The 24735-nt window shown below is 39.2% G+C and overlaps 1 protein-coding gene across 1 annotated transcript in view; it reads right to left on the bottom strand.

The window, feature by feature from the left end:
• Positions 1 to 5266: 5266 nt before the first annotated feature.
• Positions 5267 to 24735, bottom strand: part of LOC139698999 (mucin-19-like) — an 88290-nt gene continuing 68821 nt past the window's right edge. The window contains exons 19-21 of the mRNA XM_071597993.1: positions 22111 to 22185; positions 18044 to 18169; positions 5267 to 8109 (exon numbers count right to left, since the gene is read on the bottom strand). Coding sequence (XP_071454094.1) covers positions 7661 to 8109; positions 18044 to 18169; positions 22111 to 22185 — 650 coding nt within the window. The 3' untranslated portion in view covers positions 5267 to 7660. The remainder of the gene's footprint in view (positions 8110 to 18043; positions 18170 to 22110; positions 22186 to 24735) is intronic.

Here is a 24735-nt window from a genome sequence, read left to right as displayed (position 1 = left end):
TGAGCCAAATGCGGCCGCTTCTGCTTGATTTCTTCGCTCATTGCAAGTTCGCGAAATACTCGCCGTTGATAGTTTTTCCTTTTTCAAGACAGCCAATGAAAATTATCACACGTGCATCCCAAAAAACCAACGCCATGACCTTGCCTGCAGATGAAACAGTAGTCTTCTTTCGGGTCAGTTCTCCCTTATGAATACATTGTTTTGATTGTTCTTTTGTCTTGGGTGTGAAGTAATGGACCCGTTTTATCCATGGTTATGAAACTGCAAAAATTCTGCTTTGTTGCCGTGAAACTGTGCTAAACAATCAATTGAAACATCTTCACGACACTGGTTTTGCTCGAATATGAGCAAACATGGCACCCATCTTGCACACAGCTTTCTCACGTCCAAATTTTAAGTTAATTTGCGATGCCTACTATGCCAGCTCGTGCACTTTCAGTCGACGATCATCCAGTATCAATTTGTGGATTTTCTTCACCGTTTCTGGAGTCTTGACCTCATTTGGTCGACCAATTCGATGCTCGTCTTGGCAACTCGTACGGCCTCGTTTAAACTATGCTACCCAATATTTTACTGTGGTAAACGAAGGAGCCGACTCACCCAGAGTAGAATCCAGTTCGACTTTTATATTGGTTGGGCTGAGGCGTTTCAAAGAAAAGTAATGTATCACATAACAATGATCAGTTTTCTCCATTTTCACGAATTCACTGAAAACATTCACTGTTGATGGCAGCAAACAAATACTAAACAAAGCGGAATCTTCAAACTTGAAACTTATGCTTTATAGATTGCATACTTTCTAATACAGTGATATTTTTCGAACAAATACTGCCATCTCTAGGTCGGGCCAGGCACTTCTGAGCCTTCTCATGTTGCGTAGCTTTGTATGGTGTGGGAACATGGTAACTGAAGTGGGGATGATAGATGTAGATTGGAGACTTTGTAAATGTAGTCGTCGAGAAGGACGGAGAAGGTGAAGTGGACAGAAAAGAAAACAAATGAGAAAGTGCTGGGTAAGGTGGGTGAGGAGAAGGGTTAGTTCGGAGAAATCCTATGGAGGCAGGAAAAATGGATGAGGGGCGTATTAATCGGTAGTGGGGTGTTGAAGACTGTAACAGAGGGGAGACTTTAAGGAAAAAAAGAGGAAGGGACAGGAATAGGATACTAATGTTGAACAGAATAAATGGAGGAATGAAATGTAGGGAGATGAAGAGGGACTTGGTTGCAGAGTAGGTTTGTTGAGTTGTGTTTTGTAGGGAGAGAAAAGATACTTATTTGGTGGTTGCGTCCATCCAAAACCTACCTCAACCAGTAGATTACCTAAAATAATAGAACAACTATGCAAATTAAAGACAAGTTGGCTGCTGAGTATGGGGACTTGGCAGCATCATTTACGACAATGAAATTTGGGTTGGCTGAATTTTAATGTGGCCGTACCAGCTTGCTTGATGATGAGCGTTCGGGACGGCCAGAAACTGCAACATAGATAACATCAAAAAAGTTCACCAAATGGCACTGGACGATCAGTGAATTAAGGTTAGCGAGATAGGAGAGGCTTATGGGCATATTGAAAGAATGCGTTTGTCTTATATCGATTGAAAATTGGATATGCATAAGCTGTTCACACGCTGGCTGCCAAATTTGCTCCCTTTGGACCAAAAACTCATTCAAATGAACATTTCCAAGGCTCTCTTAAAGCAGTTTGAGCAAAATGAGTCCGATTTATTCAGTAGAATCGTAACTGCAGGTCAAATTTGGATCTATTACTGCATTCCTGAAAGAGAGAATGGACAAAGCAGGGGTCTACAAAGGGTATACTTGCTCCGAAGAAGGCAAAGATGGTTCTATCGAATATCTTCAAAAAGGTAAAACAAGAATGGGAGAGTATAATGCATCATTACTTGACTAGCTGGTGGAAATTCTATAAAAAAAGTCTGCAGTTAAAGAGGAAGAATGAGCTTTTCCACCAAGACAACGCACCTGATCAAACTTCGGTTGTTGCCATTACTAAAATTTGCGAATTGCACTTTGAATCAGTTGGCCACTCACTGCATTCACCAGATCTGGCCCCAAGGGACCTATTTCCCATTTCCTAACCCAAAGGGTTTGTCCTTTAGCAAGAACATTTTCATCGGCTGAGGAGGTTATTACATACAAAAATGCCTATTTTCTAGAAAGCATTCCACTACTATTTGGAAGGGTTAAAAAAGTAAGAGCATCCCTAGAAAAGCGTTTCAACTATAAAGGAGACTTATGCTGAACAATAAAATAAAATTTGCAGGAAAAATTGTCTTAGTTTATTTTTTAGGTCAGAAACTTTTCAGACTACCTTTGTATTTTCATCATGGCCACAAGCTGGTTGAAAACCTAAGTGCTTCATGAATGCAGTTTGCCGACTGATGATGAAAAAAAGAATAAAGGCACAAACATTGAAATAATTCAAATGCTCATCTTGCAGCTAATTTTTTAAGAAGAAATATATAGCAGAACTTTCTTTGTAAATTTCACAATAATATTCCATTCATTTCCTTAATAAACCATAAACACAGTAATCAACCCGAAGGTCAGTTTGGTAGGTGATGGTAGAGTTCACCCAGTACTAAGCCTTATATGGCGTGTGAAAATCCACACATTAGCAGGGTAGGGGGGCCAGTTGCTTTCCCTGTGCCATTATGGTTTCCCAGGAAGATCTGGTACCTGAAAAATCACATAGCTTGGGTGGATCTGTAGGTGCCCAGAGAGGCTTGCCCCCGGGAATCGAACCAAGGTCCTCCAGTCAGTAGTCCAACACTCTACCCCTGGACTACGATGACCCACATCTCCTTAATGTGGGCATGATATAATGACATTACCCCTTCGGATGGGGTCCGACTTTGGCAACCAAACCACTTTTTTCTGATCCAAGCTGGAGTAATCAGAGCATTCTGTGACATCCACAATTTTTACGTGGATTCATTTACGAGTAATTATGGGACATTTAACTGACCAAAATGCTGTTCCGTGGAAAACACACATGCTAAAAAAACATATTCATCCAGCCTCAGGCAGTTGAAAATGTGACCTTGGTCTTAAAATAAAGCCATGCTATTTTAGGGTTTCTATAGTTATGTTCAATCACATGAAATATCAAATTTTCCTCTGTGGGGGCCAAACATACACCTTTCTAAGTGGGGCACTCAATTAGTCCTTGAGAAAAAACAGAAAAACAAATTACTTTTGAGTCGATTAGTTTTTATTTTTCAACAATCTCCTTCTAGCTTGACACACTTTTCCATGAGTTTTTCGAAATTTTTTAAGCCGTCAAAACACTAGAATTTGGGAAGTTCCTCAAAAGAGATGGGCATCTATGTTGGGTTCATTCATTCAATGTGAATAGTTTTCCACCTCGACAGTCTTTCAAGTTTGGAAATAAAGTCACTTGGGAGCCAAATCTGGTGGTACGAGTGCATTGGATTTTGTAATAATGCAAATTTAAATTCCACAATTTTTGTCATCAAAACTGCAAAGGTGTGCACCCATGCATTGTCTCGTTAGAAAAGAATTTTTTCTTTGCCAAAGGAAGATGTTTTTTCTTGATTTCTATGCACAACCGAAGCAATACGAATATGTAATGCTCTCCATTTATCACTTGTCCAGTGTGCAAGTAATCGCTGGAGATGATTCCACAAAAAACCCTGGCCATCACCCTGTCCACTGTTCCTTTGTCTCTGGAGTGTAGTGGTCTATCCATGTTTCATCAGCAGTCAAGTATCGATGCACAAGCCCATCAGGACTGCAATGGGAAAGCCCCAAACCAGTCTCCGTATTGACCCCTTGATTACATTTACCCACCTCCACTGATACCAAACGCGGTGCCCATCTTTCTGAAATTTTTCCCACACCCATTAACATGCAAAATTGAAAATGCTGTACCTCGTGATATGCCTGGGACCTCAACTATTTCGTGAATCTTGATTCATCGATCACTCAAAGCCATATCGTGGATTTTGTCAATCATATTGGGAGGAAGTCACTTCAACTGGACATCCTGAACAATGGCCATCATTTGTGGATGTAAGGCCACATTTAAATTCATTTACCCAATTTTAAAGAGTTGCAAATACAGGCGCAGATTTGACATGAACTTCATCACAATTGAAAACCTGTTGGGTCAGGCAACCCTCAGAATCTCTGAGCTTCCTGAAGTCACGAATGAGGTTCTCTGCTGCCTTTGAGTCGGTGCTCCCTGCTTCACCACACCTCACAATGCCGTAGTTGCCGGTTCTTCTCTGTACCTGGTCAAACCACCCACGACTTCCCTCAAATACTTCATCTTTGGCCATTGATGATCCTGCCGTCTTCAAACTAAGTCAGCAAAAACCACTTCCGCCTCCTCACAAATCAAGTTCTTGTCGATAATGTTGCCTTGCAATTGCTTTTCGTTTATCCACATGGGAAGCTGCCTTTCCAAATCATTGAGAATACATTCCCATGGCATAGATAACCTTGTCACTCCCTTCCAAGCATTTCTATCTTCTTAATTTTGTTGTTGCCCTTGAGAATAGGGCAAACATTGACGTCGACCAATTGTATGCGAGTGCCACATCTGCCTCTTCCTCACTTTTCAAGGATTTCAATTTTCATGTCAATGATCATTTTTATTCTCACATGGCTGTCTCCTCGAGGCTTCTTCCTTGGGGACATTTCTTAAAATATGCACCAATTATTATTATTATTATTAAACTTTGAACCAAAAAACAGCATTGTCTGAGCACAAGATTGAAAATAAGTGTGATCATATGCATGATTAAGATCAGAGCAGAGAAAGGGTTGAACACCTTGAAGTAGAGTGGCAGGCGGGCATTCATCGCAAGAATTCCCTCGCCACTCCCTGTGCAAAATGTCACTCTTTAATTGAGTAATTCTTTTTCAATGCTTTTTGCACATTATACAACTTACTCACTAAGCGAGGCCCCACTGTATTCAGACCCTGGGCTGGGGCTAGCATCCGTTAGTGCCAGTTTAAAAATATATTTTGTCTTCTGATCTCACAACCAGAAAGAACTTAGCTCTCATTGGAAATTCACTATTTGTAGACCATATTCCTTACACTTTCAATAAATTCAGCATTTTCCCCTTTTATTCCTATTTTTATTGATGGAGTGGGCACTCTTTGTTTTAAACCCATCATTGCGCATGAATTAAGATTTAACATAGTACGAAGGAATGAAATAAAACCATAAAAATGGAGAATGATGGTGTAGAAATAATTGAACCAATCTAAATTGCAAGGAAGATGTATTGAGTTCAAATGAAGCATTTAACAATTAGTACTTAAATAATGAATTCCATCTGAGATTTATGCTACATTAAGTTGCAAATGGGATGCACAAGTATACAAAGATACAATTCATTAAAAAAATATCACAGGCACAGCAAACACATAACACAAAATAAAGCAATTACATCAATGAACCAAAGCTATGACAGATATTGTGATGGAAATGAAAATGTTTCCAGAACCAAAGCTCTCAATTTGACAAAAATTCTCTTCGGCCCAAGTGTGCCGTCTTTTCGAAAGGAACCACCTATGAGTCATGAAAGTTGTCAGTTACACAAAACTGTATTGAGCAATTACTACAGCATTAATTATGATTCTATGACCATCCAACATTTGGATAAGTTTTTTTTAATCACAGATTTCCATGGACTACAATAACTTTGGTAACACAATGCACATTTTTAACTCACAGAGAGAGAGAGAGAGAATTTCGTTACATATTCAAAAGACACACTATGTTACACAGCATTTTCAATGCACCACACCTTCGGTACATTTGCCATCACTTATCTGAAAAACACATCTAAATTAAAGTGAATTTCAAAATATTACGGAAAAAAATGAAATTTTGAATACTCTAACATAAGATAAAACTATTTCCATAGAATTGATGAGAACCTACTTCAAAGCGCAGATACCCAAGAATCAAATCAATCACACTCACCCACATCATTACCAGAATTTCGTCATCACAAATAGAACTTAGTTCACTCGATAAGAATGTCACCTTAAGGTAAGTTCGATAAAACCCATTCAAAACTGAAGCAAGAGTCATAAACAATATAATGGAGAAAAGGCAAAACTATCATGCAAAACACTGGTCAACAACCGATTATAATATCAGGTCAACCCTTTAAGAAATGCTTTCATGGAGTTCTGATGGCAACAATAAAATTTTCATACATTGAACTTAAAGACGATATCCCACATCATAATAAATTTAAATGCATCCTAAAATAATGTAGAAAGACATTTTTAAATAACTAAAAATTTGATAAACTATTTATGTCAGCATAATATACAAAAAGAGAGACAGGGATGACATAATGCTAGGTTGTTAGGCATTTAAAAACAATGAAAAACCTAATGGAAAACATTTTTAATATCTTTGGTCACCATGACGGGTCACAACATTTCCAGAAAATCAAAATGTACATCCTCATATTTACAACTTCCCTTAACACTCAACAAAACTCTTCTTATCAACATCAAATGCAGTCTGCAATAATGATGGAAGACATGATGCAGCAACACATATAATATATAAATATTAAGAAAGTTTCATTCATGAAAAGTTATTTAAAAAAACTCCTCATCGAGGAACTTGTCCAGAAATTATTGATGAAAAGACAAAGAGGCTCTCCTCACCGTTCGAGCACTCTGACATCATGTTCTCCAAAATGGTTTAATTTTTTCAAAGTCCCAGCCAGACTACAGCCTTCACAAAATTCCAGCTCGTGTAAAGTATTCTACCAGGTCCCAACTAAAATATTTAAATCACTTACAATCAACAGAGGTGATGGAAATCCATTCTGACTCTCATGAATCCATCCCGTATTTCAGCACATTTTCATTAGTTAGTTACCAACGTGTTCAGCTCATCCTTCCCAAGGTGTTTATAATTCAAATGTGCAGTAACATAAAAATACCATGAGTACATACACGACAAATGACTCTCAGCCGATAGAACTGGACGAAACCAACATGACTTAAATGAGTAATACTCCCCACACAGGTTTTTACTTCACAGCAAGATTTGACTCCCCATTCTCAACCAGAATACCAACCTAAAAAGAAACAAAAGGCTCAGTTTTTTTATGCCTCGCATATCTCTCGTCGAGATTTCTATAATGCCAACCAGGAAATGAAAATATTACTCGTGCCCCTCCATACTTCCTCGCTCATTCCTGACCAAGGAACTCGTGAAAGATGCGTGTATCTCCCATCCACAGACCATGAACACACTCCCCCTCTTCGGGCAACAAATAAAACTGAGAAGATGATGTTATGGCACTTAAATGAACAAAGACATGATGCAAAACTCACCCTCTACCATTGAAGCACATCAAAAACCTCTTCCCTTTCCATCGTCTCACGGCGCAGCCTTTACAGCCAAATGCCTGAAAATACTCCTTGATAGTGACAGTGTTCAAATCAACAAACCAAATGTAATTCTTACACAAACTACACGCTTGAAGAAAACGAGTCAAACCACTTGAAGAAGTGGTGAGCAAGACTTCCTTCGTGGCTGCAAACAAAAGGGGTGTCCTCCTTGGCGCAATGCATTCAAGGCGGTCCAAGTGATCAAAGACTGAATCTTCTGGGGAAAACTCACCATCTTTACCTAAGTACCTTGAGGTGGCCAGTGTTCGTGCCAAACACCAATCCCTGCCCCGCAACTGGCATCCACCGAATGCAGTTGAGGCTCGCATAGCCCTGACCTCGACCTTGCTCAATGTCACGTATGTGGTGCAGGTGCCCTATGACTTGAGCGTTGCTTGGCGTCGCACCCGCATTGCCATTCCCACCACGGCGCAAGCCTTTGCCCACACCCTTGCCCTTTGAGGACGACGAGCATGGAGGAGGTGAAGGGTACGGAGGAGCACTTTCCAAACGATAGAGCTGTGCCATGGTGTGCCGATCCGATGGCAGAAGGGCCACCCGCCGCGAGGCCAACCCGACAGCCAGGTGCCGACATGTTGGTGAGAGGCTCACGGACACGGCGTTCTGAGCAAGGGACATTATGAAGAGGCAGTCTCCTAGGCTGCCCCACTCCAAACTGTAGATTCCTGAAAAAATATCACGAGAAAAGGTCAAATTTCTTCCCTATTCCAAGGACCAAACGATCACAGTGATTCAATGAAACAGTGGAGTCTTTGAGAGCAGTGAATTATTAGCCATAACTTCCATGTGTGCGTTGAAAATAGCTTTGCAATCCCTCATTATGACTAAATAGAAGGCATTCAACTGCCAACATGACAAACATTCAACAAGCATGACTACATTCAGCATCCTTAGCACCTCAAGATAAAGAGCAGGGATTGTGGAGCAATACCACCACGAGCGAGATTTGCTATGCAAAGAGAGACATGTGACCTTTGCCTCGTGCAGTACACAAACGAGGGTTTTTGGGATGCCACTCTGGCATCAAATTATGTCTCAAGCATGCCTCTCTGATCAACCTCAGCTCCAGCCAAGCTGTGTGCTTTTTTGGGTACCAGATATTCCTGGGAAACCATAACCGGCACAGTGTATTAAGGAACTGGCCCCCCTTCATACCATGACGTGTGAAAATTTTGCCGCCTGATAGGGATTAGTACTGGGTGAACTTCATCATCACCAACTAAACCGACATTTGGGCTCATTACTACTGTGTTCTTTTTATATACATTTTAAGAGGTTAGGCATTCTATGCACAACAAAGCTGCATAACAGTTTATTAGGAGGATTTGTTGTCAAAAAGTATGTGGACTTACTGAAATCTGATATGACAATCATGAAAGACTCTATCCCATCAGAACAGTGACTAGCAGGGGATGCTATGTCACCAACTATTAGTGTATGTACTATAAACACAGTAATCAACCCGAAGGTCGGTTTGGTAGTTGACGGTAGAGTTCACCCAGTACTAAGCTCTGTACGGCGTGTGAAATTCACACATCAGGGTAGGGGGGCCAGTTCCTTTCCTTGTGCCGGTTATGGTTTCCCAGGAAGACCTGGGACCCAAAAAATCACATAGCTCGGGTAGAGCTACAGGTGCCCAGAATGCCTTGCCCGGGAATTGAACCCGAGACCCTCTGGTCAGTAGTCCAACGCTCTACCCACTGGACTACCGCGACCCATTAGTGTATGAATGTTAACATAAGTAAGGTTAAAAGCATTCTGTTTTCCCAGCAAGAAAAAATTTCCATGAACGTTTACGAAGGACTTTGACATGGCTCCACTGATGTATCTGTATCTCACAGTTCTCTGCGAGACTCGTAAAAAAATAAGGACTTGAAGATGCACTGAAAACATTTATCAATTGCAACATCTGTTGTCATTGATCAGTAAGTGTTTGGTTCACCATACATGTAACAGTGTTAAAATATGCCACCCTATAGTGTAGACTCGAAGTTATAATATACTGCAGTGGAACCTCACTTAACCAGCACCTCGAATAATGAGGAATTCACAGAGCAAGCAAAAATATTTACGACTCTCACTTAATGCATGACTTTTCGCATAACGAGTGACTAAGGGATGTGAATTCCTAGAACTATTGGGTACCTGCTATGTCATGTCATGAGAACTTGACTCATATTGTAGCAGCACTTGGAACTTGTTTTGCTAGCATCTTAGGGTCACTGGTGATCACAAATTTTTTCAAACTTGTACTCAGACATTTATCAGTGATATTTGGTGCATAGTTCAATGAAGTTTGAAATTTTTCATAACGTTTTAAAAATGTCATTAAATTTAACTGAGCTGTGCTGCAACTTTATTTAATGATGATGATGACGCATTGCATTTTCACCACATTTTGAAGCACCAGCAAAAAAAATGTCTTTCGATAGCTTTCTGGTAAAAATTAATTAGGAATGTATCATAAATAATAAAATCATTATTTCGATTCATTTTTGTTTACTGCAAATTTAATTCGCATACGAGGTTGGCTCATTCAGCGACAGAAGAAAAGCTGAAGATGATTCACCATCCCTAACAACTAACGTATAATATTGCTGAATAAACCTTAAAAATAATTTTTTTTTTCATCATGGAATGCATTATATTTTATATTTGTTTACATGGAAAAAATTGTTTCACTCCAGAGAAAGCATCTGGAACAACTTATGTTTTTAAGTGAGTTTCCACTCTATTTTTAAGTTCAACAATTGTTTGATTTATGATTGATCAATACTCTTTGCATGAGATAATGTACACACTGCCCTCCCAGCAATGAGGTCAACCAGCAATAGAAGGATTCCAAGTAGATACACTCCATGGGATTGACCCGACTGGAAACTATTCCACCAAATAATAACAACATTCCCAATGGCCCAGACAATCCATTCCACTCTTCCCACATTTCCCCAGCATTTTAACATGATTAGAGTAAATTGATCGAGTGTGACTAGCAAGAATTTAAGCATGCCTTAAAACTTAGAAGGAATTAAAAGATAAAGTAGTAGAGTATAGAAAATCAACAAATGATTGCAGATAAATACTTAAAATAATGCTGCTTAAACTACAAGGAATATTAAAAATTGCACACTATCAGATACACTTAACCCTCAGCTGAAGCAATATCCTTTCATAGCTAAACTACCTCTGATGTCTTAGAAATAGTCTGTAAATTCCACAATACACCATTGCAGGTAAAGAAACCTAACAGACCACTTTCCTTGGCATCCTGTTCTCTTCCTCAATCTGTCTTTCCCTTCCCAACAAACAGACTGGAAATTATGAGAAGTGCAAATGGTTTGAAAAATTTCTTGTTCCGTGTGCCCGACAAAATTCTAACGTGTGTCTTCCAAATTTGTATTCAAAATATTGCCTAACCCCTTTCTAAGAAAACTAACATATGAGATCTATTTCCTAGCAATTTAAAACCTGCTTGTGTCACTCTTGTTCCAAAAAAAGAAGGGTTACCATCAAACCTACACAATTAGTGCCTCATTTCAGTAGTACCAGTATTTTCAAAACTATTGGAAAAATTATTTAACGAGTGAGTTATACCCTTCCTCAACAATTTACTACAAATAGTCCATCAAGGATTCAGGGAAGCTTGGTCAACACCAATAGCTTCTTTTGAACTCCTCCATAGCCCTGAATGGAATCACACCACAGGGTACTTCCTATGACTTCGCTTTTGACAGCACTGACCTTGATACACTATCCAAGTGATCCCATAAATATGGAACTCAATGGGAATTTCTTAGAATGGATCATTTCTCTTCCCTCTCTCAGAGGGATAGCAAACTCTCAAACACTTATAAATATGCCATACCATCTTAATTCATGACATACGTGGTCTGCCCAAAAAATATGCAAACTGATGCAATCTGGCAGCCATGAAGCGGAGTTATATAGCCCCACCAGCGGTAGTGCTAGTTGCCTTTTAACCCAATGAGGAGCCATCTGTGCTTGGCAGATCATCGAGCTAGGCTGTGCTGGTTGTAATAGTTTCTGTTGCCCTTGTTTTTATCGTTTGTCGAAAATGGAAATTGACAAAATCACAGAGGAACGAATCAACATCAAGTTTCTTAGTGAAGTGCGGTGAAAGTTATCACGAAACTCCTGAAATATTTATAGCTGTTTACAGTGATAATGCTCTGAAGAAAACATCCATTTTCAAGTGGATTAATCGTTTTAAAGATGGCCGACAAGACGCCATGGATGATGCAAGGCCGGGACGACCTTCAACCACCCCTGTTGACCACAACATTGATTGTGTGCGGTTCCTTGTCCTTAACGATCGTCAAAAAACCATCTGAATGATAGCTGATGACCTGAATTTAGGAAAATCAACATTGCACGCTATTTTAACCGAACACGATGGATGGATCCTTCACCATGATGACAATGCGCCTTCACATTCAGCATTGTTTGTTTGCCAGTTTCTGGCAAAAAATTCAATCACCAACCTTGATCATCCTCCTTATTCGCCAGATCTCACCCCGTGCGACTTAATCCTATTCCCAGAATTCAAAAATGTGATGAGGGGACATCAACGGGAAGATGTGGAGGACACAATAAAGCAAAAAATTATGAGGAAACTAAAAAGCCTGACTGCCGAGGACGTCCAAGGGTGCTTTAGTAAACAGTGGAAAAGAAGATGGAATAAGTGCATAGCAATGAATGGAGAGTACTTTGAAGGGGACAAAATTGATGTAGACTAAATTTTGCGAAATCAAGTTTTTATGGCCTCAGTTTGTTTTATTTATTGGACAGGATAGTATTGCTACCATTACTAGTCAACATGATGTACTCGAAGGCATAGTTCTCGGAACAGCACTATTCATTGTGTATAAGAATGACCTACCCATCCACATTTCTACCAGTGAACCCATGTATACTTTTTCATGCTTCAGGCAGTTAAAAAATTAATTTCATTTTATAAACTATGCTAATAATTCAATTGGAAAAAACTGCATAGAGTGGAACCTCACTTAGCAGTGACTAATTTACATAACAAGTGATGAGGAGAGGGGAATTCCCGGATGCATTGCTCGCCTGCCACTGCAGTTTGTCTCTAGCATCTCAGACATTGCCAGCAATGACACATTTTTTAAAACTTGTGTTCAAATATATTATCAGTGATTTCTTTGTGCAAAGTTAATAATATTTTGGGTGTAGAGTTAAAATTGACCCCGAAGAGAAGTCCATAAGATCAAAGCCATAGGGGAATAAAAAAAATAAAAGATAGCTGTAGAGATGAAAAGTTACATAATTAAAAATTAGGAACAAGGAACAAGCGTGGAATTAGTCGATGATATAGTACACACATATAGTTCAGTTGGTCGACACCAACTATTGGCCTTGACTTAAAGAGCACGGAAAACACTAAGGAGAGAGAGATGCTTCAAATAGAGTGACAAAAGTATCTACGCAATGGTAATGCATTCTCAACGATGATGAAATGTCGCTTCTCATATGCATAATCAAAAAGCAACTGCAATGTGATACTATTGATGAGAATTTGATTTGAGAGAAGGGCAAAAGCTGACCGCATCAATAAGATGTCAAGATCCCACAAGCATGCAAATAAATTAGAAGGTCCATTGCTTAGCTATTAAACATTTGAGAGCTGACTGAACGAGACGCCTTGATTGCTTACGTGGAAATGGAAAAAGTTTTAGAGAAGCGTGCAGTCATCAAATACTTCTATTCTAAAGGCCAAACACCACCTCAAATTAAAGAAGAACTGGATTCCAAACTGAAAGACTCTTCCGCATTGGATTCCATGGCTAGAAAGTTGGATTCTGAATTTAAGAAAGGTTGCACGAGCACTTGCGTGTTAGGTGGGTGCTGTGTTTGCTAATGCACACTCAAATATTGACCCGGAAAACTGTTTCATTCAAAAATATGGCACTTAACAAGGGAAACCCCAGCAAATTTTTGCATTGATGCATAACTGTGGATGAAACTTGGATTCACTACTACCCTCCTGAAAGCAAACAACAGTCGAAACAATCGATTGAACCGGGTGAACTAACCCCCAAAGGAGGCAAAACAATTTTATCCGCGAATTAGGTTATGGTGACTGTTTTTTGAGATGCCAACGGAATTATTTTCATTGATTACCCGGAAAAGAATAAAACCATCGGATGTCAATACTATGCTGAGTTATTGCAAAGTTTGAAGGACGAAGTGAAAAATAAACGACCTCCCTTAGTGAGGAAAAAAATCTCTTTTCACCATGACAACGCACCAGCCCATTTGTCGGTCGTTGTGATAGCTAAAATCAATTAATTGAAATTCCAATTGTTCCACCAGATTTAGCTCCCAGTGACTATCATCTGTTGACAAACCTTCAAACATTCGAGTGCAATGGGGAAGTCATTGATGCTGTAAATGAGTGTTTTGAGGACTTGGCAAATCAGATTATAAAAATGGTATCACTGCATCAGAGCACCATTACGAAAAATTCATTAATCCTGATGGAGATTATGTTGAAAAATAAAGCAAAAAAGTTATTTTTCTTTATCAGGCCGTTAACTTTTCAACCCACCCTCGTACGCAGACAAAAACCTTCCTTCATTTGGAGCATGTTCGCTTAGAATTGCTAAGAGATCGATGGAAGAAAGCAATCACACATATGCATGGATTCAAAAAGGAAATGTATACATGAGGAAAACTGCAACACCGTATTTCCAACAATCCAGTCTTAAGAAGGCTCTTTGGCTCCTTGAGTGTGGCTCTTGCGTGAACTTAGTTCAGAGTGAAGGCTTTGAAAGACCGGGAGAAGGAAGATGCGTTGATTTAGAACACCTGGAAGGGAATTCCAGATTCATATGATTGGCTGAAAAAATTATGTTTCCTGTTCTTTCCTTATTCGGGTCTACATATTCATGCAAACAATTATATTCAATCATGAACCTTATCAAGAGTAAATTGAGAAGTCACCTCATAACTGAATACCTGGAATCATGCCTAAAATTATAAACAATAACACACAAACTTGACTTAACCAAAATTTCCGAGGCCATCATTCACATTAGTGTTTGTCATTTAATTTTATGTATACCTTACAGTTTATTTTCATCAATAAATAAGAGCTTTATTAAGTGTGATATGAGATTTTATTCAACATACCAAGAGTTTAACTAAGAATTAAAAGTTTAAGTAAAGTTTATGAAGTTATGGAGCATTGTGGAGTGAAAGAAGATGTAGTTGGAGGATTGAGAAAGGCATTTTAAGATGGTCCGTTCTAGTTACCATCCCTCAAGTTCCACATTTATCTTAGCCTCCTTTTTTCATAAGTCTCATTAACTTCATTCTCTTGGGGTTGATTCTCTTATTTATTTTCCTATCATACTGATTCTTCAAATAATGATTGCAACTCTCTGGTTGAGCAGCCTATCATGCCTGATCATCCTCAAGTCTAACCAATTCGAAGAGTTTCCCTCCTCCTTTCAATCCAGGCTTCAGTCCTTCCCATGCCTTCTTTACCATCCACCTTTGCATATATGAGGGTAATTTGAAAAGTTCTTGGAATGGAAAGGATATAAACAACGGACCTGGGCGAAACTTTCTTCATGTTTCAATGCAGTCTCCCAGTACATTACTGCACTCGGTCCAGCGATGTTCCAATGCCTCCATCCCATCTCGGAAATTAGATTCATTCAGGCCTGCAAAATCTACTTTTGCTGTTAGTTCTTTGTTAGAAGAGAGTCTCTGTCCATCAAGGAAAATTTTGAGCTCGGGGAAGAGATGGAAATCTAAATGGAGCCAACTCAGGCGAGTAAGGCGGATGTGGCAACAATTCGTACCTTGTTTTTGTCATGGCAACGACACTTGTGCGTGGGCGTGCATTGTCTTGATGAAATATGACTTTCTTCTCTGCCAAACCTGGGCTTTTTTTCGTGCATCATTTGCTGCAGTTGGTCCAGGAGGTAGGCTTAGAATTGTCCGGAAATTATTTGATCAGTGGGAAGATAATCCATCAGCAGAATCCCTTTTGCATCACAGAAAGCTGAAGCCTTCACCTTTCCAGCCAGCCGTATTGCCTTTGCTTTCTTTAGTGGTGGTGATACAACTTGTTTTCACGGTTTTGACAGCTGTTTTGTCTCTGGGGTCCAAGTTTCACCTGTGGTTACAAACCAGCACAAAAAATCTTTTTGGTTGCTCTTAATACGTGTCAAACATTCTGTGGAAATTTCCGTCCTGATGCGTCTGTGATCCAGGGTCAACCATCTAGCAGATAACTGTTTCTCATTTCAAATTCCAGGTGTTAAATTGTTAGATGCCCGCTCAGATGACATCCTTACAGCTTCAGCAAATTCTCGTACTTTCAGTTGGCGATCCTTCATCACCATTTTATTAACTTTGTCAACAATTTATGGGGTAGTGGCACATGTTGGTTGAAACACTACGCAAATCATCATCTATGCTGTCTTGACCAAAATTAAACTCGTTTGATAGAATTGAGCTCTTACGTAGTACTATTGAGGGGAGGCGACTGACAGCTGAGGTCATTTGCGCCATAGGGGATGGACAAGAAAGGATGAAGGGTGGAGAGAAACCCAGTGTCAGCATTAGTCTACTCTCTACGAAAGGCACCAAGGGGTCCGCAGCTTAACGTCCCATCTGACGGACAGCGTACTCACTCAAAGTGCCCTCCAGAAAGCACCTCAACTAGGGATCGAGATACCAATGAAAATTATTCAACACCGCTGGGATTTGAACCCGGGCCCTCTGGGTGGGAAGCCAGTACGTTAGCCCCCGCACCATCACTTAAGCTCCTACGGCTAGTAGTATTGAATAAATGAAAAACTCCAATAGCCGTAAACAGTTTACCTTTCTAAACAAAGTACAAATGAGTGCATAATCTGAACCACAGCTCTCTGCCCTGAGCAATGACATGTGTGTTTACTCATAAGGGATTACCTATTACTACTCAGGAAACTTGTTGTGCTAGCACTGACACCTGGTGGTAATTCCAAGAACCTTTCAAACTACCCTCGTACATATTAACCTAGCGTTGATACCATGGACTAGATAATTATCAAGAACGTGACGAAATGTTGCCATTTGAGATGGCCACTAGTCATATTTTTCAATGTGTTGGATATTGGCTGTCTGGCTTCACACATAATTTATTATGAAAACAAAAAATATTGCCAGGAAAAACAAACCAGCGATGTAAATTTATGAAACAGCTGAACTAAGAGTGATGAAGACCAGCCGTTGAGAACAGATTTCAAAATGCGCAAGTGACATGCCATTACAACACTCTAATTACAATAGAAAGTGTGATCGTGCGATGGATTGTTTCTCTAGCAGGTTTAAGTCATCCAAATTCCAGGGATGCATCCGGTATGATCAAAGTTACTGCCCTGACATTAGTGCAAACCAAACAACCAGAAAAAGAAAGAGAATGAAGAAAAGTTGCAGGCAATGTGCACGTCTGGTTGGCGCTGAATGCAAGCATAAATTTTCCTAAATAATGGCATCATATTCATGAATATATGTTTATTAAATACAATTTCTTGTGCACATAATTAATTGTTGAGTATGGCCTCCACTTATTCAATCAATAACAACAAGTATAACAAAAATGACACTCACCGAATGGTGGGCACCCGGTCGTGGCGAGGACGTTACGATCTTTCAAAGCTTCTAATTTTGATAACAAATTTTGAAAATTTATTCCGAGCACTTTCTACTCCAACAAGGCTTAAATAACAATGGTTCAGAGGTTCAGATTAGAATTTTAATTGTTCAATTGGTTTCTATCACAAGTCTACTGTTTGGGGACCTGGTCATGAACACAAGGGGTAGTGAAGATTTCTACAGCGTGATTCGATGGAAGAGCTCTGGGCTCATGAGATGATGGAGGTCTGAATATTAGGATCACAAGCGTTTGGGTGGCTTTGCTGGGAATTCCAAAATACTTTCCATCTCAAATTCCAGCTGAAATCTAAGACAAGAGTGAGGATGGTCACACATTAACCTTTGAACCTCGTGGAACATTTGAGACTTGCCTAATTTGCCTATTTCCAGAGTCACTTAAGTTATGGAGGCCTAAGGCTTTGGGGTCATTAAATACATTGTGGCTGAAACAGTAGCTTCAAAATGTGGTGAGTTCACATACAACATAATTAAATTGGAGTAAATTCAATCAAACAAGAGACCTCTCTGCAATTATTTCTCATACTCCTATAAAGGTGGCTGAGACCACCAAAATATGAATTTTTAAATTTTTATCACTATTTATAAAAATTCCCGGGGGTTGAGAGTTGGACTACTGACCAGAGGGCCCAGGTTCAATTCCCGGGCAAGCCTCTCTGGGCACCCTCAACTTCACCCAAGTCATGTGATTTTTCAGGAACCAGATCTTCCTGGGAAACCATAACCGGCGCAGGGAAAGGAACTGGCCCCCCTTATCATCCTTCTAATGTGTGAATTTCACATGCCGTTGGGCTAAGAACTGAATGAACTCTATCATCAGCCACCCAACCAACCTTGGGGCTGCTTCATCCTACTTAATCAAGGAGGTGCAGCACAGAGGTATCTTACCAAGCATCGTGTTGATTTGAAGTCGACCCGGGGGCAACAAGGCAACCAGCATTCGGCCATCAGTAGACACATCCACGCTGGCATCATTATGGATTTTGCACTCTGGAACCACAACATTCTGCTCTCCTGGAAATCAAAAGATTCATTTCTGTGTGAAATAAGAAATTTAACAAATGGAATAACACATTACATTATGCCATCAAATAGTCTGGCTGAAATGATGACTCCAAAATGTGGTTAATACATAAACACACAAAGTAACATCAATAAACCTATTGGTTGCTAGTAGCTTCAACTATGTATTATATCATAAAGTGAGAGCAGAAATAAATGAATAACTCGAAAAATTCACGTTAAAATTTAAAAAAAACGCAAAATAAGCATTCCGAAATATTACTTTTTTATTAAATATACCTAAGTAATGATCCTCCATGAATAAGAAATAATACAAGTAGTATTTCTAGTAGCACTTGTAGCCACTGAATGCAAAATGAGATCCAAACAGTTATCCCACACATACATGGCATAAGTTAACTGTGCATTTCACATAACAACTCATCTCATGGGATAAGACAGCAAGACAAGTCACCGTGAACATGGAACTCCATCGTAATTAGTCAAAAGAGTCAAATAGAAGAATCAATGATAAGAAAAAAGTAATTGTTCAGACGGCTACGCAATTCCCTCTGGCTAAGTGTGTCAAGATATCATGAGAAGTTCCCTCGTATAACAGAGATTTACTTTTAAATGCCAAACTCTTTGTCTTTGATTTTGCAATACAATATTTTAATGCCTCATACATATTTGTGTTAAAACTTATGCCTTGAAAAATTGAATAAGAATTAATATGCAACAATTTCAAAGTGTAAAAATCATTTGCTTTGACCAAGATTTGAATCCGGATCCATTTATGTCCAACCGAGTGCTTCCGCCCGTCAAGCTATTGTGGAGGCGTCCTCTACCACTCCAAAATTTTGGGGGCTTTTCAAAGGAACATGATGGCGCGACGAAGTACCCTACCCACAATGTCATAGGCATCTGTGGTGGTGAGTGATGTGCCAGAGTCAACGAGGTTAAAGCTAACTCTTAAAACACTAGGGATGTTTCACCTTTGACAAATTCCAAGAAACTGCGGGAGATGCCGGGAGAGTGACTTTTTTAACAGAGTCATCCACTAAATGTGCATTACAATGCAACAATTTCAGAGTGCAAAAACAGAAAGAAATCAGCATTTTGCTGTGGCTATAATTACATCTCTCCCTTTGGAACGATGTTTTGTGTGATTGAATATAAAATCAAAAAATATAATGAGAAATTAGAAAAATCAGGATGGACAGTTGCAAATCACACCAGGGAATAGTGCCACTATTGGTGGAAGAGAAGACTGAGGTGTCATGCAGACAGAAATAAGCCAGGAGAAGCGTTTTGAGGGGAGTGGGGTACATTAGGAGGGAGAAGAGATTGAGGAAAGAGGGCAAAAAGATTAACTTCTCAGCTGAACGATGAGAGAGAGTTCCCATTGGTTTTGCTGCACAAAGAAACCATCATCCGATGCAGCAGAACTGCTCACGACCACGGACCCCTATCGATGAGCATGAGAGATGCAACTTTCAACATTTTCATTTGACATTAATTCATTATTCATATTTGACATTACGTACACACTTCGTAGACTATTTCAATTCCCCTCCCCTTTCACGATCGAACCCTAGGGAAGCATCCACCTTTGCCGTAGGTCAATTCGAGGGGTTCAATCGCTTTGGCCTTGAGATCCTTCACAGGGGATGAAGCAGTTATTGTCACCATCATGGGACGGTACTTCATTTTTCTAAATAAACAAGTTTGTTGTTTCAATTGACTATGAAAAAAAAATCATAAGATGTTTATAGCTCAGACTCGAACTAAAGTCTATTGAGAGATGACGCTAACTAATAAAACCTTTCCTGATATTATGAACGCCAACTCTTGGATTTTCTAAGGACTTATTGAACCACCCACATACTCTACCACTTGAATAATTACAATCGAAATCCTTTCCCCTTTGAAGGCTTCTTGTGACTCTCTCTCTCCTGCAATGATAAATTCCGTACAACTCCTCCCATGCTATTGTTCACGGGCCACCATTACACTGACAACAATTATGAGGGCACCACTCAAGGGAAATGACCAAAGGTTGCTAAAGGAGGCAGCAGGAACAGTCAAATATTTTTTATCTTAACAAATTTTCAACTGAAAGGGAATTGTAATTACTATAAGGAAATCCACGGACAGTGTCACATATCTCGGAGCAACTCTTGTGATTCAGCTGTTGAACAACACAAGTTTTCAATTACAGGAACTTTAGGAAAATGAATTCTGGAGAGAATTCTGTAAATTGGCTTTTTAATAAGCAACACCTTTTTCCAAATTTTTATACACCCTAAGGTCACCAGAGGCCAGAAAAAAATGAAGCTTCATTTGTCTTTAGATACCTCCATAAATTCCTTGGTACCTCACGCAATATCTTTGAATATTCATATCTGAAAAACTGACACATGAAAAGCAATTACATTAGCAAATAGTTTCACTTTTGTTCCGTCAACTGCTTTTACTAATATGCCGCAATACTTCCACAGGACAAAATACAAAGATATGTTCTAATGGCCACTAAGTAAAACAAATTTACAACTCAAATTTAGCCTTACACATTCTGGATCAGCAATAAATTGCATTTTGGCCAAATTACATATTATATATACATGTATAGTTAAACAACCCTTACGTATTTAAAATTTTAAATCAATGAGACGCACATGCCAATTGTATCTGTTGAGACGTATCGTTATTGATTTGTTTTGCAATGAAAACCTACTAAGGCCCGGAAAATAGCCACGTTTTTAGTATGTGATTCTTAAAGCCAAATGAAACGCTGACAAAATCATTTTCTTTAAGCCCTTGCTATTGGCGGAACGAGTTCCAAAGTAGTTTAACTGCAGTTCATCTACATGAGACATTATCATTTGGAAATATAACGAAGATTTAAAGAGGCAAAATTGAAAAATTTGCCTAGCAGGAGACTTGAAACCACAAAAACGCAATGCATGACTCCGAAGATAATATCCACTGGGGGCTACTAGCGCATGCTACTGGATTCATGTCTTCTTCTCACTTACAGGGTCTGCCTCAAATATAAGTACAATGATTTTTGCCACCAATGCAGATGGCTGGAGTGGGGTGATTTGTGCTGGGAAAGGTAATGGAAGATCTCGGGGAAGCAACACGACCTGATTTAATTGTGCATTAAGCTTGGAAAATTTGGTTGGGAGACCATGCCCATGGTTAAGGATATTTATGGAGATGGAGAAATGTCCCAAGTGATGGTGTTCTGCTTCCGCACAGGATGTTCTGGGAGGGCAGAGAGGAGGTTGACGATTAGGAATGCCCACCAACAACACAGTGTGTGATGAAAATTAGCAAAGTGTGAGACACATGCTCAATTCTGATTGACCCCCAAGCGTCAGGATGTGATAGCAGAAGAGTGCAATATTCAGAAAACCACAGTGCATTGCATCTTTACAGACGGAGCATGGCAAAGATGTTGATTACGCTACAGTGATTTTTTTAGTACACACGATTAATTGACGCACATTAACTATTGTCTAAACATAAAAATAAACATACAAACATTGGCATAACAAGCTCAAGACCAACTAGTTTTTTCGATTGAGTAAGTCGGCTAAGGAGAACCTGCCTCCCTACACAAGCAACTCTTTAATTAGAAAGATTTCACCACAGTTTTCCACAGTATGAACTGATATTTCACATCCCCCAAGGAACACTTCATTTTCCTTAACCTTTTGGAAAGACAAACATTGCGTATGAAGAGATTTGGTACATCAAGACATTTTTATCCATAAAAAACCATATGAGCGGTATGAACTTGATCATTTGATAACATTAGTCTAGTTAAACTAGAGATAATCATCCTGTATAACCTTTCTCATTCTAAAGCATTGCATTTTTTGAGCTATCATCTTTACAGGTGCAATTTCTAATTGAAAGTATTAGAATTGACTTCCTCTACTTACCATCCCCAATTTCAGGTATTGTGCACGAAGAGAAGTCCCAGGCTTGTATCCTGTGAGTCACAGCCATCGTAGCATCTGCATGAACAATAGATTCTTGAAGAAATGTACCTAAATTATGCATGGAAAATTACTGATGACGTGGAAAATGATAGAACTTGGTGGCACTTTGCTTTCTGAGTGAGCAGATTGGAATGGCAGGTAGCTCAATGGAAAGAGATTATTTGCACTTGTTGAGTAATATGCAGCAAACACAGATCTAATCTACAATCAGCATTTTAAACAAACCCTCATGATAAAAATATTTGGCAGTCAAATTATGTTAACCCTCTAACTGGTTGGGTTTTTCTTATAATCTTACATGTAGAGTTGCACACAGAAATCTTGGATTGCAAGTTATAAATTTTTAAATTTCATATCATAATTTCATGAATTAATAAAAATTTCATTAACACATTTTAATGTGACATACTTTGCAAATCATTTTCTTCTAGAATTTGAGTTAAGAATTGTTTAAAAACTTTGATGCACATTGAAACATAAATTTATTTCATATATAAGATAACACAAAATAAATATTTAAGAAGCTGTTACATGCAATGTAAAGGAATTATTCTTAGTGAAATTTTCAACATATACCGTCTTCAGTTTGACAGTTTTTGATGTGATGCAAGTTTTTGTTGCTAAATAATCACTTTACTCAAGAACATTCCAGATTGGATGTGTTGCTGGCTCAAGGAAGCTGTGTTTCCTTGCATGCAAAAGGAATAATCTGTGAGGTGAGAATAGGATTTTTTGATGATAGTCACAAAAAGGCATTTCTTAAATTTTTAAAATGAGGTTATTACTCCACATTTGATCAAAAGCTGTTACCTGGTCAAGAAAGATGGCTAGGATTGCCAAAAGTAAGTTCAAGCTGCTAGTTATTGTGCTGTTAGCTGCATGATTTAATGTGTTCTTGTCGTGTTCCGGTGGAAACCTCTTTGCTCAGGGATTATTACAGTCTTTCATTATTGTGTTCATTCTTGATTTTATATTCCTTTAAGAAGCTCCCCTGTTGGGTCTGAGAGACTAATGGGTGGGTAAGAATTAGAATCTTCAAGTAGTTTGGGTGGTTTGGGTATCAAGGTCATCTTAGTCAACTTCCAGTTCTCAGCAAAATGATCAATTAGCAGTCCAGGGCTAAAATGTTTTTCAAACAAATTTATAGCTGACACAAGGAATTTTCCAGCATCTTTTCTGTTATGCTGTCTGGACCAATGACCTTTTTGGGCTTTGGGTTTTCTATTCCCAACGTCATTTCTTCCTCTGCTACCTCCTCCCACCACCTTGTTGTGACTTGTTTAAGGTCTGTCCAACAGAACTTAGCATCCTCTTCTGGCGGAGAGTGGCCTCAAGGCCAAGGTTCCACGATAAGTCCCACTTCAAAGTCTCCTCCACACCAAACCCTATTTTCCTCCCACTTCTTGCTCTGCCATTTCCATCTTTCTTTGAAACAGCATACCACACACACATTTTCCCCTGGGCTTCCTTTTGATCTGACCTGGTGTGATATCTATGTGGACTGGCAAATGCTCTTCCATTAGTCTTAGTGCAGATGGAATTTGCCTTGGCCCTCTTTCTGGTCACATTTAGACTGTGATATCTTTCTTTGCTTCCTCTATCAGTTAAAGTTTGAATTTGATGATCTCAATGGACATTTGACATTCTTCATTTTGGAATAAATGATAAGTATTCCACATTGTTTGGTGAACAAACTTTGCAAAAATATTCTTGAATATTTTTTTGCTGCTCCTAGCAGCTGGATAATAATAAGTTCTTGATCACAATAATCAACACCAACCCTGGTATCATTATAGTCGCTTACAACTGCTAGCTTCACTACATCTAATCCCATTCTGGCTTTGGTAATCTCCGAGGTAGCGCTATGCATTGCTCTCATGAAGCAAACATGCTTTCATGCAGCCATTCCATTCCTATGACTTTTCCCCTTCATTACACTATGGAGTCCCCTCCTCTCCAATGTCCTTTTACCTATTCCTTCTGGATGATCTTTTCATCCACAGTTTAGTTTGCCATAACTATGTTTTTTGCTCAACTAGTAGGTCAGCACTTCATGGTGACACATATCAACTGTCTAATATCACACAATATTCTTTACTTAAGAAAAAATCAATCAAACAAAGAACAATTTGTGTGTTTACAAGTAACCTTTTACATTTTCATCATACACAGTGCACAACTCGAGGTATTTTCTGTGGCAGTGCACACATTCCAACCGTTTGCAGGGAGCAAAGTAGAAGAACCACAGTCTGCCCACACTACTTCAACAGAAGGATGAGCAGTGCTGAGTGTAGGGACGTCTAGACACAGCAGAAGACGCTGGCTCTAGCCCTACAATAACACACCGCCTCGCTAGGCCAAAACGAAGGTTACTTTCATGACAGACATTGTATAAGCTTAATTTATTGGTAACTATAGTTTATAAAAATGCCAAATAAAATTCTCGAATTAAGTCACAGCTTTGTTAGTGCCACTTTGAGTTTTAATCTTACTTACTCAGGATTTCAATGCATAGTATCACCCACAGGTACATTTTCGAACTTTACCTTCAAATACACATGCTTT

This window comes from Hetaerina americana, unplaced genomic scaffold (genome assembly GCF_022747635.1).
Source record: "Hetaerina americana unplaced genomic scaffold, ioHetAmer1.1.p SCAF_9, whole genome shotgun sequence".
NCBI classification, from domain to species: Eukaryota; Metazoa; Arthropoda; class Insecta; order Odonata; family Calopterygidae; genus Hetaerina; species Hetaerina americana.
The sequence above is the reverse complement of the archived record's forward strand: the minus strand, read 5'-3'. Positions and strand labels throughout refer to the sequence as shown.